The 14,413-nt window shown below is 37.8% G+C and overlaps 1 protein-coding gene across 2 annotated transcripts in view; it reads right to left on the reverse strand.

Moving 5' to 3' along the window:
- arhgap42b (Rho GTPase activating protein 42b) overlaps nt 1-13,371 on the reverse strand; it is an 85,211-nt gene extending 71,840 nt beyond the window's left edge. For both annotated transcript variants that reach the window (XM_085429225.1, XM_085429226.1), the window contains exon 1: nt 13,087-13,371. In XM_085429225.1, coding sequence (XP_085285351.1) covers nt 13,087-13,240 — 154 coding nt within the window. In that variant the 5' untranslated portion in view covers nt 13,241-13,371. The remainder of the gene's footprint in view (nt 1-13,086) is intronic.
- Between the last annotated feature and the right edge of the window lie 1,042 nt (nt 13,372-14,413).

The following is a 14,413-nucleotide window of genomic DNA, read 5'->3' on the forward strand; positions in this document are numbered from 1 at the left end:
GCAACCCACTTCTGATTTTACTCATTACATTAAACACCTTAAAATATTGTTGTCTAATTATATACTCAGCACACATTTTAAGATAAGATAAGATAAGATAACCTTTATTAGTCCCACACGTGGGAAATTTGTTTTGTCACAGCAGGAAGTGGACAGTGCAAAAGTTATGAGGCAAAAATTAGAATACAATAAGAATAAATACAGTACACAACTGTACAGAATAGAATAAAATGAAATACTATATACAGTAGAATAAAATAAAATAAATATACAATAAGATAAAAATAGAATACAAATACTATATACAACTGAGTAAAAATACAACGATGACAGAAAGGATTATTGCACTTAGTATTATTGCATATGTATGGATGTGTGTGCTTGATCAGTTAAAGTCTTTATTATGGAGTCTGACAGCAGTGGGGAGGAAAGACCTGCGAAATCTCTCCGTCCCACACCGTGGGTGCCGCAGTCTCCCACTGAAGGAGCTGCTCAGTGCTGTCGCAGTCTGCTGCATGGGGTGGGAGATGTTGTCCAACAGGGATGACAGCTTAGCCGCCGTTCTCCTGTCACTCACCACCTTCACTGGGTCCAGAGGGCATCCTAGAACAGAGCTGGCTCAGTCTGCACTGCACTGAATTTTCCTATTAGAGTATTTAACTTGCAGCAATGATTCTTCTCAGAGTGAGAATGCAGTAAGAGGTAACTGAAGGAACAATAGTATTGTGTACCATCCTCCTGTATAGGTTTTAATCAAAGAGCAGAAGTCTGACCACCCAGGCAAGACGTTACTGGATGGAAAAGCTACGCCAGTTAGTGCCCAGTGTGAGAGATATGAGAAAGGACTATGGCTGTCAGTCATCGCACAACAAAACCCCCTGGGTACAACCTTTATCTCATCTCCAGGGCAACCTCATACTACCAAATTCCATCTGCTGACAGCGCCTGACAAAGCACAGACAACACTACATTTGAACCTGAAAGTCTTCCTGCAAACACTGCATACTTATTTCACTATTAGGACTTGACTAATACGGATAGTCATAGCAGTCATACACTCTACAAGAGCAATTCAGTTATTTTTAGTTTTGGGGTGGCAACTATATCTCAGTCAATAAAACATATAGTTTCTATGTCTGGTTGAACCACATAATCATGATTATGGTACTTTTATATGTAAGGTACCAAATTAACACCCTCCTGGGTTTTAGTATCCAAAGCATGAAAAAGAAACAATTTCCCCAGCAGGAAATCAAACATTATTACTTCATTTTCTGTAAAACGCACTGATACTATGTTAAAATCCATTAAGCAATTTCTAGTTGATCCAGGCTTCAGTTTAATACAAGAAACTTCCTCCTAGTATGTCAAGCTTTTAAACCCAAGTCGCAAAGATGGTGGTTATGAAACAATTACATTTCTGAAACCCTCACTAAGTTCAAAATAAGTTTTAAAGTTGACAGACTTCCTCTACACAAAAATCCCTGCAAACTCAAGAAACATATCTCAAAAGAATCTTAGAAACTATCCAATTGACCTGCTAAATTTCAGGCATATTACAACATCTGTCTGCAGCACTCCCGGTTCACCGTACAATGTGACTGACATACTCATTATAACACTAATTACACAGCAGCATCCTTGTTGTGCTTTCACTCCTCTAAATAATTCTTTGGGGTTATAATGAAGTACCTTAACACAAATTAATGCAGAAAAGCTTTTAAAACCTTAAGTCGCAGGAATAAATGTGTTCCATTAAAAAGCTTTACTATGCACTCGTCTCCAGTTTGTGCTAAATAGCTACAAGTTTTCACTTCCCCCAAATGACTCACAGTGAGTTTAAGATATTCTGTGTCACATTTACAAGCTACATTCCTTGACTTTGCTATACATCTTTGCCTTCCTTGAGGCACATATACAAAAAAAAAGCAATCTGCAATAATGTTCTTTTTTTGTAGAGACAGCTCACTCTTTGCCTATATATCAACATTGCAATGAGAAACACCGTAGCTACTTTATCTTGTCAGTGAGACACTGCTGATTTCAGATGAGAAGGTCTTCAAAGGGGAAAGCTTTTGCACACCAAGCTTAATGAGAGATGGGGAGATCTATTTGATGCAACAGTGGGGTGCATTGTGCCACTTTGATTCCATTTGGAGGGATTGTAATGGAAGAGCGGCCCTTCAGGTAAGGCCTCTTCCACCTGCTTACTATTACGTTTGCCTGTCAGTCACCCAGCAGGGGAGATAGTGCATCAGAGCCAGCAGACAGTCCTTTGCACTCACGGAGCATACCGAAACTTTCCCACCGCAAGCTGTTGTTCGAAACAAAGCCTCATCTAATATATCCAGCTGTAGCATCAAGCAACACCTTTAACAGGCAGTTTTACTCAATTCTGGAGTTCGGCAGTTAAAGTGTTTACTACTAGTTTTTGTTCAGGCCTTTTTGGATCAGGTCATTAACATGGCATGGTAATCAGCTGTATCTTAGCCTACTTAGAATAAACCCTGCCTAACAATATAGCTTTGTAACCAAAATGTAATAGTTTATTTATGTAACAAAACTCCCCACACTAATAGAGAGCTTAGGATTTCCACAAACACATGGCTATGTAATTACAATTTCCAGCAGATTGTTGTTTACTTTTACGTGTTCATTAGAGATAAATGGGATTCATGGATAGTCTGTTGTTACTGGTGAATGGTGAAAAACATAGCTCTCAAATGTTGACATCATGTGCCATTAATGGCATTGTCAGCGATACATAGCAATGACTGTAACTTGCATTTGTAGTAGTCACACAGTAACTCTAGTATTTTTAGCAGATTCAACCCCCTAATGTGGTTTAAGATGGGATAATAAATTGGCAACTCATGAGAGGTCTTAATATGAATGTATTAAGCACTAATGGAAGAGATTCAGTTTGAAATCTTGGGTTTAGAAACCACAGCATATCTACAAAATACTTCACAGTTAAAATCCTACGTGGTAGTCCCCCATGTTCCAATTACAACAGTTGTTTTCTCATTTCAAAACAAAGAAAGTTAATCCAGCAATTTAGTATTTTTTAGAAGAACTGCACGTCATTATTGTGAAGCTAGGTATGTCTCAATTATTTTATGCACTAAAGTGAATTTGTCATTTACAATGACTTATATCCAAAAATCTGCTTTTATGCCTATTAAGTATTGGCTAATTAATTCTTTCAACAAATTTGTTAGAGTTCACAGAATGAAAGAGGAAAAACACCATCTTTCCCCACATATTCATGCAGAATACACATCTACATCATTTTCAGCTATCTAAATTGCTGAAAACAACTTAGAAGATGGAAGATACTGACACTGAGTCTTTGATGTGAGGCTGATGCAATGCTACAGCCTATTCTTTAGCGCGAAAGAAAAAGATCAGAGTTATTACCCCTGCAATTCTGCGGGACTGAAAAAAAAAGAAAGGCAGACAGGCCAGCACCTACCATTTATCACCAGGTCTACTGCCTTTAGACTGAGTTGAGAGATTTTCTTTCAGAAGACACATCGAGAACACATCTGGTACAGACTTTAAAGAAAGATAATTCAGTTTGCAAAAATATCACTTTTTTTTTAATTTCAACCCACTGAGGACAAATATAAAGGACAAATCTTTTTAGTCAGTATATACTGGTACACATTTAGTATACATTTGCTGTGAAAAAGTCCACCCATCATTTCTTTACATTTTGCTTCCAAGGAGTCAGACTTTCTTGTCATTTTTCTAAAGCGGTCTTGAGTTGTCCTCCAAGTTTTCCGAAGGACATTTAGCTTTTTAGCCTTTTAGCTTTTTTACAGTTTAGGCCTTGTCACTAAACACTGACCTATGAACGATTCAAGCGGATAAAAGACACCTTACTCCAAGGATGAACCAGTGTTATGTCAACGCACAACAGGCACCAATTTTAAATTATATTTTTTTAAAAATTGTTAAATGCAGCCTATTCCAAAAACACAATTTGTTCCCATTTGTTTAGCTCAATCTATGAAAAAGGACAACGAAAAGGACCACCAACAAGGTGGTTTCAAAAGAGTGGCATATTTCAGCACGGTGAACAGTTAGTCATTCAAAACATGACAAAACAGTTTGAGAAAACTGGACAAGTAGAGGACAGAAAATGAAATGTCAGGTCTAAAAAACTATCTACAACAGATGAACAGTATCTGAAAGTCAAATCCTTAAGAAAAAATCCCCCAGCAAATATCTGACACAGGCCCCAAGAGATGTACCCCTCTCTTCAGCTGATCTACTGTTCACCAAAGCCCCAGAAGCAGCCTCACTTGAAGTGTGGCGGTCAAGAACCCAGTCTTAAGAAAAGGAAGAGGTAAAAGGCTGAAGAATACCAAACTACATACGACAATACGTGGCAAAATGTCTTATGATGTGATGACATTTTTGGTTCAAAATGTCACCAATAAAAGCGGTACCACAGTGTGTATCTAGAGCCATCTGTAAATCATGGTGGTTTTTGTAATAGGGCTGCATTTCAACTAGAGCTGGGCGATATAAGATTTTTTCATATCACAATATGTTTTTTTCATTTCAGGCGATAACGATATCTATCACGATATAAGCCAAATAACTATATTTGTAAGATTTAAATGTGCCGTTGCTCACAAGTAAAATGTGAAATAATCAGCAGCTTGTTTTTATTTAAATATTTATTTCCCATAATAAGTTCATCCATTAAGCGGACGCGAATGGATGGATGAAGTTCAACAGGGTAGATGTACTTAAGGAACATGAGACTTTTTCAGATAAATAAAGGCAAATATTGCAAACTACACAAAAGGCAGCCGCTAAAGCGTTTAAGTTTCAAAATAGAACAAACGAAACAGACGACTAAATTGTCAATTCCACTTAGAAACAAAATATTAATTCTAAAAATAAATCTTAGTTTGTTTTACAGAAGAACAGACAAAACTGACTAACTTTTGTCAATATCAAATAAACTGAGAACTAAAAGGAAATTCTCAATCTCTCCTTGTTGTATAGCTTAGCTTTTCAAACAGTTTTAACAGTTACTTTAGTCTGACAAAAGCCGAATGACGAATTAGCGCTTCCAGTCAGAGACTGAGGCTACGTCCACATGTACACGGGTATTTTTGAAAACGGAGATTTTCCGTTTTCGTTTTAAAAAATAATCCCGTCCACACATAAAGGCAGAAATGAAGGAAAACGCTGCTATGAACATGCCAAAGCAGCAGGTGGCGCTAGATTCCTAACCGTGCAGACATGTTGGCCAATCAGAAGTCTAGAAGCCTCGGTGGGAAAAAGTAAACAAAGCTGGGGCATAGAAGCAGAACCCAGTCGTATGTGTGGAGGGACAGTAACTGTGTGTATATGTAAGCATTTAAACACTGCAGAGAGTAGAATTAACAGTAACAGTATTGTAGAAATCCATTTCACCGAAACAATAACGTGGCGCACAGTGTGACGCATGCACCAGTTTATTGTATTTCCAGACTTGCTTTCGGCACAAGTTACAGTGCACGCTACTCTGTTTTTTGTCAGACTTGAAATAGCCGAAATACCTTCACACTACGGAACTTCTATGGCTCTTCCGTTCGACAATCTCTCCGGCATTGGAACCATCATCTGTTTTCTCTTCGGTAACCTTCGGTCACGCTCGGTTGATTTTTCTAGTCGGCACACTCATTTCCTCCATTACCCGCTGGCTGCTTCACAAACAAATACACATGTGCGGCTTGGCACTTGTGCTGTACGTAACAAGTCACGTGACGTGACACTGCGGCTGTGATTGGTTCGGCTCTGCTTTTTTTTTTTTTCTTTAAGAGGACAAGAGCGGCGAGGTCTAACGCGATAGTTTAATTTCTCTATCGAGTAAAAGTTATATCGCGATACATATCGTTATCGTTCTGTCGCCCAGCTCTAATTTCAACCCTAAACCAGCTATTCAGTTGACACAGTGTGAATGACAAAATTATGACCAAATGTGACAATGATCTCAAACACACTTCTAATGCATTAAAAGCACTTGCTATAGGAAAACCATCCAATGGAACACTTAGTCATGACTGCCTCTTGGCCTTTTAAGAGCCCCAACCACAAAATTATGGAAGCAGTGTGGGTCCTTCTTGACAGAATGGAACAAAAGGCAGCCAGCATCCAAAGAAAAGCTTTGAATTTCCTCAAGAATCCTTGAGAACACTTCCTGAATGCTCTTAAAGAAATTATTAGAAACCTTGTTTATGAGAGTTCAGGCTGAGTTGAGGAGGGAAGGTTGCCCTACCAAATATTGACTTTCAAGCTCACTAGAATTGTACAAACTCCGTTTTCACTGTATTATACTGTATTTCCATGTATTACACATTTGAATAAATCACTGCACCTACTTTCAAATTTTCCAAGCAAAATCTTAACTTGCCTGGGGATTCGGAAACATTTTACACAGTATTATATATACATTTATATATTTCAGTTTGTATTCAGGATGACACACACAAAAAAATATTGAATGATTAATTATTGAATTTTGAATGTTATGGAGGTGAAATACATATGAACCACAATACCTGGCATTCAGTGTAAGTCAGCTAACTGTGAGCTTGAGAACGGTGTACTCTTTGTGACAATCAGTTTGACTGACAGACTAACAACAGAGTGCTTCAGAACAGACCTCAATATGAAGTCTAACACATTTTCTTGCACAGTCTGAAGGGAAGCAGCTTTTAGGAATACAACGTCTAATCCTTTTATCAAAATCTGTTCACATATTATCCACGTCTCCAGCAGCTATGCTTACCGCTTCTCTCAGCTTTATTGCTAAACAAGTCGCATAATTTACCTCTACATTTCATTTCCATTACATGAGTTAAAATTCATCAATGTAGTCAAAGTAGCACCAATATATTATAAATGGCATAATCCGGCAACACACAGTCTGCCTTAGTCACAGTCCAACAGACACAGACACTAAGAAAGCAGATACACACACCCACACAGTAAAGCAGAATGATGTCAGGCCAAATGCTATCTGAGGGCGGATGGGGGATGGTTATACAAGCATGTTTACAGGACATTTCCTGTGGCTGAGCCTTGGGAGCATCATCTGTCCTCAGACAAACAAACACTTAGAGTTCCCAAAGCTGAAAGCTATTGTGAAATCACTTTTGACAAAAGCCTACAAGTCATCTTTTTATTTAATAAAATAGCAGCAACTAATTATAACTATATTGAGTTACATAAAAGCATTAAATTATTTAAGCACAGTTGGAAGAATTGCTGTTTACATATTTTTTAAATACAGATTTCTTTTAATAACAGTCCCCGTGCGTGTCAGCCATTCATTATTGTATATCCTAAGGAGGAAGCATCACTCCGTCACTGCTGAAAGGCATGGATATGGGGCGGTGGCAGAGATATATTATCAGGTAGCATAATAAAACCATGTCTTCCACTTTATACTAAGCTCATCTGTCTCCACTCACTGAAACGCATTAGATGTCACAAAAGTTAATACTTAAGATCTAGAAATCTTTTTTGCTTTCAATTAGAACTTGTTATCTTGCAGGAAGATAACATTAGACAGCATCTGGAACACCTGGAATTTTGGATTGAATTTTTTGGGAACCCCAAGCTCCGGGCCAGAACAGTGGATATCTGGAGGATGTGTGGTGATGCACAATTAACCAAAGTACATTCTGATGACACTAAGTGCAAGGAACAAACTGTTTGTTCACTGTGTTACAAATACGTACAAATTATGTATGACGGATACAAGCTGTCACCCAAAAGAATGTGTGTCTACGTAGGTCTTTAGAGATCCCCTTGCCAAAGTAAGACCAGCTATGGCTCATCATTTTTCATGTTCTTCATACATATTTATAAATGTCACTAGCCTGTCAACCATGAGTATATTCTCTGTAACTGTAACTATTCACTTTTTTTCTGTTACTGCAGCATGGTTTAACTCATTCTATAGAAAATACAGCAAGAGTATCTGTGTCCAAATTTCTTAAAGGATGTTGTAGAACCTGTAATGTTAATCAAACAATTTGCTGCATAGTAAAGACACTGTCATCACATAAGTTACAGAAGGTACCAAATAGATTTCATATAAGAGACACTAGCCTCCAATTCTGTGGCTTTCTGCTCTTATACTCTTAAAATAAACTTGCCAACCACATGTTAAATGTATGATAATTTACCTCGTATCTGTGGTTCTCCCACCCTTCTCCCAAAGTGATAATTAGTGAATTAATACAGTTAAGTATAGGGTATAATAAATACTAGTAATTTACAACAGGTGTAAACCGTGCAACTTACATCCGCCTGACCAAATCACTGTTGATACATAACACTGTTTAAACAGCGTGTTTCAGAAATCTTTAAACCACAACCTTCATCATTAGTATTAATATGAAGAGGGACAAAGAAGTTTACATTTTTTTCTCTTAGTGATAAATTGGGAATAGCACTGACACATGCGAGCAACATGTGTCAGTATGTATTCTATGTAATGTCACCACTTGTGTAACACAGATTTTTCACAATAGAGCATGGATTCTCAGACAACCTTGACGTCAAGAATCATTCCTAGTGAGGAGAGTTGGGCTTAAAAATAGACGAAGTCACAATCTCTAAAACTGAAGGCACATTACCTTAGGAGTAGGATGAGAATCTACTCTGTTTTCTTGGACATTAGCAGGGTTTTACAAAGTTAAACTATCAATAGCAAGTTTTACTGTAATGTCCTCAGGCTCCTAAAGGTAGAGCTGGGCCATATCATACCGTTCACGGCAATACCGGTATAATTTTGGGAAAAATTAAATATCGTGATAGAATATGGGTAAAACGCGCATGCGCAGTGCCTTTGTTTTCATACGCACACGTCGGAAAAAGCATGGCGGCGAAAGCGGATCGTTGAATGAAACGGATGAACCAGAATTGGTTTGTAAAAATGCTGCAACTTCAGTAGTGTGGAACTGGGTTAGCTTTCGTCCGTCAGATACACAACAAAGCACTACTTTTGGTAGCGCATGCTAGCGGGCCGTCGTTGGATATTATACATGGTTATGCTGAGGATATGTCGGCCAATTTCCACTGGAAATGCCTTTTGGTTAAACTGTCAGCAAGGAATTTGCATTTGAACTGTTACATTTTTATATAACTTTAATGCACATAAAAAAACAGCTGCTTGTTTATTAAATGAAAATACATTGATGGGGTTTTTTTTGCACTAATAAAGTTGTGGAGTTGTAAAGTATTTTGTCTAGTGTAAATTATATCGTCAGTTATATCGTTATCACAAATTTTCAAATGTATATCGTGATAAATATTTTTGGTCATATCGCCCTGCTCTACCTAAAGGTATCTGAATTGTGGTGAGATGGCAACCTTTTGACTACTACAATGCAGTCATATCCCATCAGATTTCAGCGACTGCCCCAAAACATTTATGCTGAAGTATTGCCATTTTGTCAGATTGGAAGTGATCCAGGGTTTATGACGAATTGTCCTTGATGAGCTTAACGAACAGGACCTCAAGAATAGCTTCAAAAGTGGCTGGAGTGCTGGGAGCTGTGTATCCCTGCAACAAGTCACTAGTTAGAGATGATTGGTAAGGTCTTTGAGTTGTATATTCACAGTCAAAGAACCTTTTGATTGTATCTTGCATATCATAACATAATGATCGTAATATATACGTGTCATGTTTGTTCCTGACCTCAGCTTAGACAGCCTTTCCAATCTTCATGAAACTGAGCCTATATAAAGTACCAAAGGTACAGAGATTTGTAATATCTAAATGGTGATTGATTCATGAAAAGCTACAGTTTCTTTTATCTGTGTATTTGCATAAAGTAACTGCACGATCAAGGCTGGTTCGTGAGCATACGGAAACATTTGCACATTCATATGCACATTACAGGTATATTTTAACAGTCATCACAGAGATTAAGATGTAGCAAGTGGAGCAGTTCAAGGTATTTGGCTGGTATTTTCTTTAAAGTATCTTTTTTTTTTTTTTTTTTTTTGGGTTGTATGGAAGCCCCAAACGCAATTTCATTGTTCTTGACAATGACAATAAATAAATAAATACTAAATACTAATACTAAATACTAGTCAAAGTCCTTCTGTCTCACTGTTTTCTGTTTCTTTATGTAATCCCAGACCACCTCCGTGTTGAGACCAGAGCTCTGAGGGGGCCATACCATCTGTTAGTCTTCTTGTTCTACATATGACTAGAAATCGTTTTTTACGACTTTGGCTGGATGTTTGGGGTTGTTACCAGATTACAGAATTAATTTTCAGCTGATGACAGAAAGTTAAAGATATTGTGTGAGGTAAGTATTTAAACATTTAAAATGACTTAAACTTTGGCCCAACTAATAGAGTGCATCTAAAATGTGAAAACGTCACAGACTCCAGACGAAAGTGTTTCCTTCACTACTGCAACAATGGTAGTCACAAAATTTCTTTACTAATTCTAAAAGCCAGAAAATCACCCTCTTTAGTTACCCATAACAAACATATGCCTGACTTTATATGGAGCCAGTTAGTGCAGTTTCAGCACATGTCAAACCACTTTGCAGGTAATACATTAACAACCTGGCTCAACAGACCTCATTCACTCAGACAGCATTTAAAGAAAAATACATTATAGGATACTTTACAGCTGTGAAACATGAGATGATAACAGGAAAAAAGATCCATTAAATATCTTCCAGTAATGTCACCGCTGATGACAGGTCATAAAGGGTCATAAACCTCTACGGCGTCCCAAGTTAAAGACCATCAATAATTTACTTCCGTCTCTTCACTTCCTGCACTCTCTCCCTACTCCTGACTGAAACTGGGCATTCAGTTAAAGGACTGAGACACTCATGACTACAAAGGAAAGACAAACACAATGGAAAATTCCTTCCAAGTAGCTCAAACACTGGTAATGTTGTGGTCATGTTTAAGGATTATTTACTGTGGAAGATGACGCACTAACACGAAACACTGGTTAATAAGAATTTCTCATTTCAAACTTCAATATAGCAACAGATCAGCTAGATGGAGGGGTGTGTAGGTTGGGATCTATTAAAACCTTAACTATGCAGTGTTTCTACATCAATAAAACCATCAAAGGCAATCAAAGTCTCAAACCACTTGCCACTGTCTTGCCACTGCATAGTCTATCTTGAAGTCTTAATGTCTTATTTGGTATTAAACAATTTGCGCAGGCCTTTGACATATCCTCCCTGTTGTGAATAAAACATTGAGAAGGGTGTTACTGTCCACCTATGATGCCCTGTCCACTGACGGAACAGTTTTCCTGCAAAAAAGGTATGAAATAGGTTTGGCCTTCAGCTGCCCTGAGAAATACTAGAGTCAGCAATACAACGGTATGGTAGGGTGATACAAATACTAAGTGCTCCTCACTTTTGTTGATCTGATGTACGCTTAGTACAAATATGTGGAACTGAAACCAGAAGCAAGAAATACAGCACAACACCGCAAAGAGCTTAAACTTAAAAGTTACTTTGTTAAACACTGTATGCCTTTGTGTTCATTTATCAATATAAATTTCCATTAAACTCATTCTGCCAGACTAGATACTGAAAAAACAAAGATGTGGTTATTATAAGCATCAGTGTCCTGTTTTTCAAATTGGCTGATTAGTCCAGAAGAGTTAATTAAGTCAAGACGTGTCATTTGTGAGATCAAATTAATTTGTTTTGGACTATTATAATTTAGGCCATGACTGTGCTTTATTAAAATTCAGTTCAGTGCTCAATACACAGCAGACACAAGCCTAGTTTTACTTACTATCCCATGGTATGGTATATTAACAGTCAATGGCTGTGAGCACAGGAGCATCGCTCACTTGCCATTGAAACCTTTGGCTTGTCAGGGCCACCCAGTCAGAAGAAAGTTTGCTAAAAGGAAGGGTGAAAATCTTGTCTCAAAAAAACCCTATGAATTTGGGGTCTGCACCAAGTAGTACAAGATAACTCTGAACTGTGAATCACACTTGGACTCTAACAGAGTCCAAGAAGAAATACACAAAAAAAATTGTTAAATTGCATAATAGATCCGCTTAAATGTGTAAATTGTTGGATATTGCAACCTTACTCCCTGCTTAAGGAGCAATTTCAGCTTCGCTGCCTCAAGCACAAGAGCAGCAAAAAGCAAAACATACAGGAATGGTGATTAAAAAGGCAAGAGCGTGACAAGAATGATGCCGTCTCACAGCAAAGTCTGACAGACCCATGTTGAGTTTAACTGTGGAAAAAAAAAATACAGTGGTGAGTGATGGGTTAGTGTGCGCAGTGTGGCACAATGCTGTGCCCTTCCCATTCTATTTCAACCCAGCTGTTTTCCATTTTTATTAGACCTATATTTCTAATCTTTCTCCATTTCACAGACACACTTCTGACGTTAACAGACCAAACTCCTTCCCCACAGGGAAAGAGCAGGAAGTCGACTTTAATCAGCACGGTGGAATCTGAGACCTAACTTGGAATTTGAGAGGACAATGACCTCTCAAATTGAATGCTGGCATCCTCACTGACATCCTCATGCAGACATTAAAGCCCACAATATGTATTTTCCTTACTTTTGAGCGGTGACTCTTCAGAGAAAAAACGTTTTCTATCAATGAATTAACCCCCAGTATTGTTATCCATATGTCAGAAAGTGGCTTTATGATTGAATATTAAAGCAGAGGAAACCCACTTATATGACACTAACAGTTCTGACACTGGGATTTGTTAGACAAGCCTCTGCATGCATGCATTGAAGCCAGGGAAGCAGACACAAAGCAAACAAATCCCTTGCATTGCAACAACCTTAATAATGAATTATGTGGCTTTTGTATAGATTTAAGCTTTTTCCTAGTAATATAAATGTTTCCCAGTAGGACAACAATTATTCAGCTCCCGGTGGCTTCAGTTCAAAGAGAGACTGGACCATTCAAACACTAGCACAAAAGTCTTAAAATAAATATAATGAATGTGTCCGCTAATTGAAAGTCGCCTCTAGGTTTTACGTAGTTTTATTTGTGGACTGAAAGAATAAAAAAAAAGGCCACGCTGGGCTACTTACTCTTGAGCGCAGTGATTAGCATATTCCCATCCTTAATGAGGTCTTTGATGAATTTATTTGTCCGCTCCAGTTCTATTTCATGGCATTTCAGACGCTCTCTGAAGTCCGGACTGTCCAGGAAAGAGTCACTGAACTCCAAAGTGGGGAGTCCCATTGTCCCTCAACGGCAACGCTGGCTTTTAAACTCTGTAACTAGGCATACAAAGGTTTTTACTTTTCATCACGTAGTTCCGATGTAATAGCCACTTCTAAGTTCCCCCTAAAAACTTTTCCTGCTCCGCTTAGTTCCTCACTTCCGCTTTGATTTTCTTCGCTTTTTTTGTCGGCTACCTTAAAAAACAGTGGTCGTATGACTCCTGCTGGTTAGTTTTGGACAGATTACAACAAATGTGGTAGGTCCATCATTAACTTAAGCAACGAAAAAAGTTATTTTGAAAAATTGAGCTGATTTCTGCGTTTCACACTAAACCTCCTAATTACGTTAATAATAATAATAATAATAATGAATAAGAAGAATAAGAAGCGAAAAACAAAAAAAAAATCAACCTACTTATCTCTATATCAACTACAAATGACTGAAAAGAGAAAATATATAGAGAGATTAAAATTTGAATTCAGTTTCTGTGGAAATACAAACAAGAATTGCCAATTGCAAGGATTTTGGAACTAATTTTTGTTTTGCCTCAGATACAACCACAGTATGCAATGCTATAGAAATCTTTTGCATTAAAAAAAATCCATTTATTTCTTAAATGACCTCTTTCACTTTTGTTATTTTACGATATCTTAGCACACACTTAAAGCGTCTACTGCACCAAATATACTGTTTTTTGGTCAATTTATGCCAGTGGTGCTGCTTTCTAATATTGTGAACTGTAAACTCTGCAGATGTCCATGGCATCTCACTGGCATCATCGAGAGCTTAAGAAGAGGGATCTAAACTAATACCTTGGTAAATGGAAGTAATTAAGCTAGAGCCTAGTTGGAGGCAGGGATTTGTCACATTCTCTTCATGCTAAAGGTTAGTAATAATGATTTTACACTCCAGGTAAATATCTTGGTAGGTGTGAAGCACAGGCTTTGTCACCAGTCACACTAAATCCTTTGGATGACTGTTTTTACCTTTGATGCTTTACAGTGCCAGAGGGAGAGAAAGAGGCTTTATCTCTGAGCAAAGATTAAAGTAATAACTACACGAAGATGCAGATACTGCAGCAATGACTATAATCAAAACACACAAATGAAAAAGCAATAACAACCTAATGCTTCAAAATTAAGAGCAGACTGGAGCTCTGTAAGTAGAGACAAGCTTTTTCTAAGTTTCACC

The sequence above is a fragment of the Rhamphochromis longiceps genome, linkage group LG14 (genome assembly GCF_057381845.1).
Source record: "Rhamphochromis longiceps isolate RC_006_pf linkage group LG14, R_longiceps_female_GT1.1, whole genome shotgun sequence".
NCBI classification, from domain to species: Eukaryota; Metazoa; Chordata; class Actinopteri; order Cichliformes; family Cichlidae; genus Rhamphochromis; species Rhamphochromis longiceps.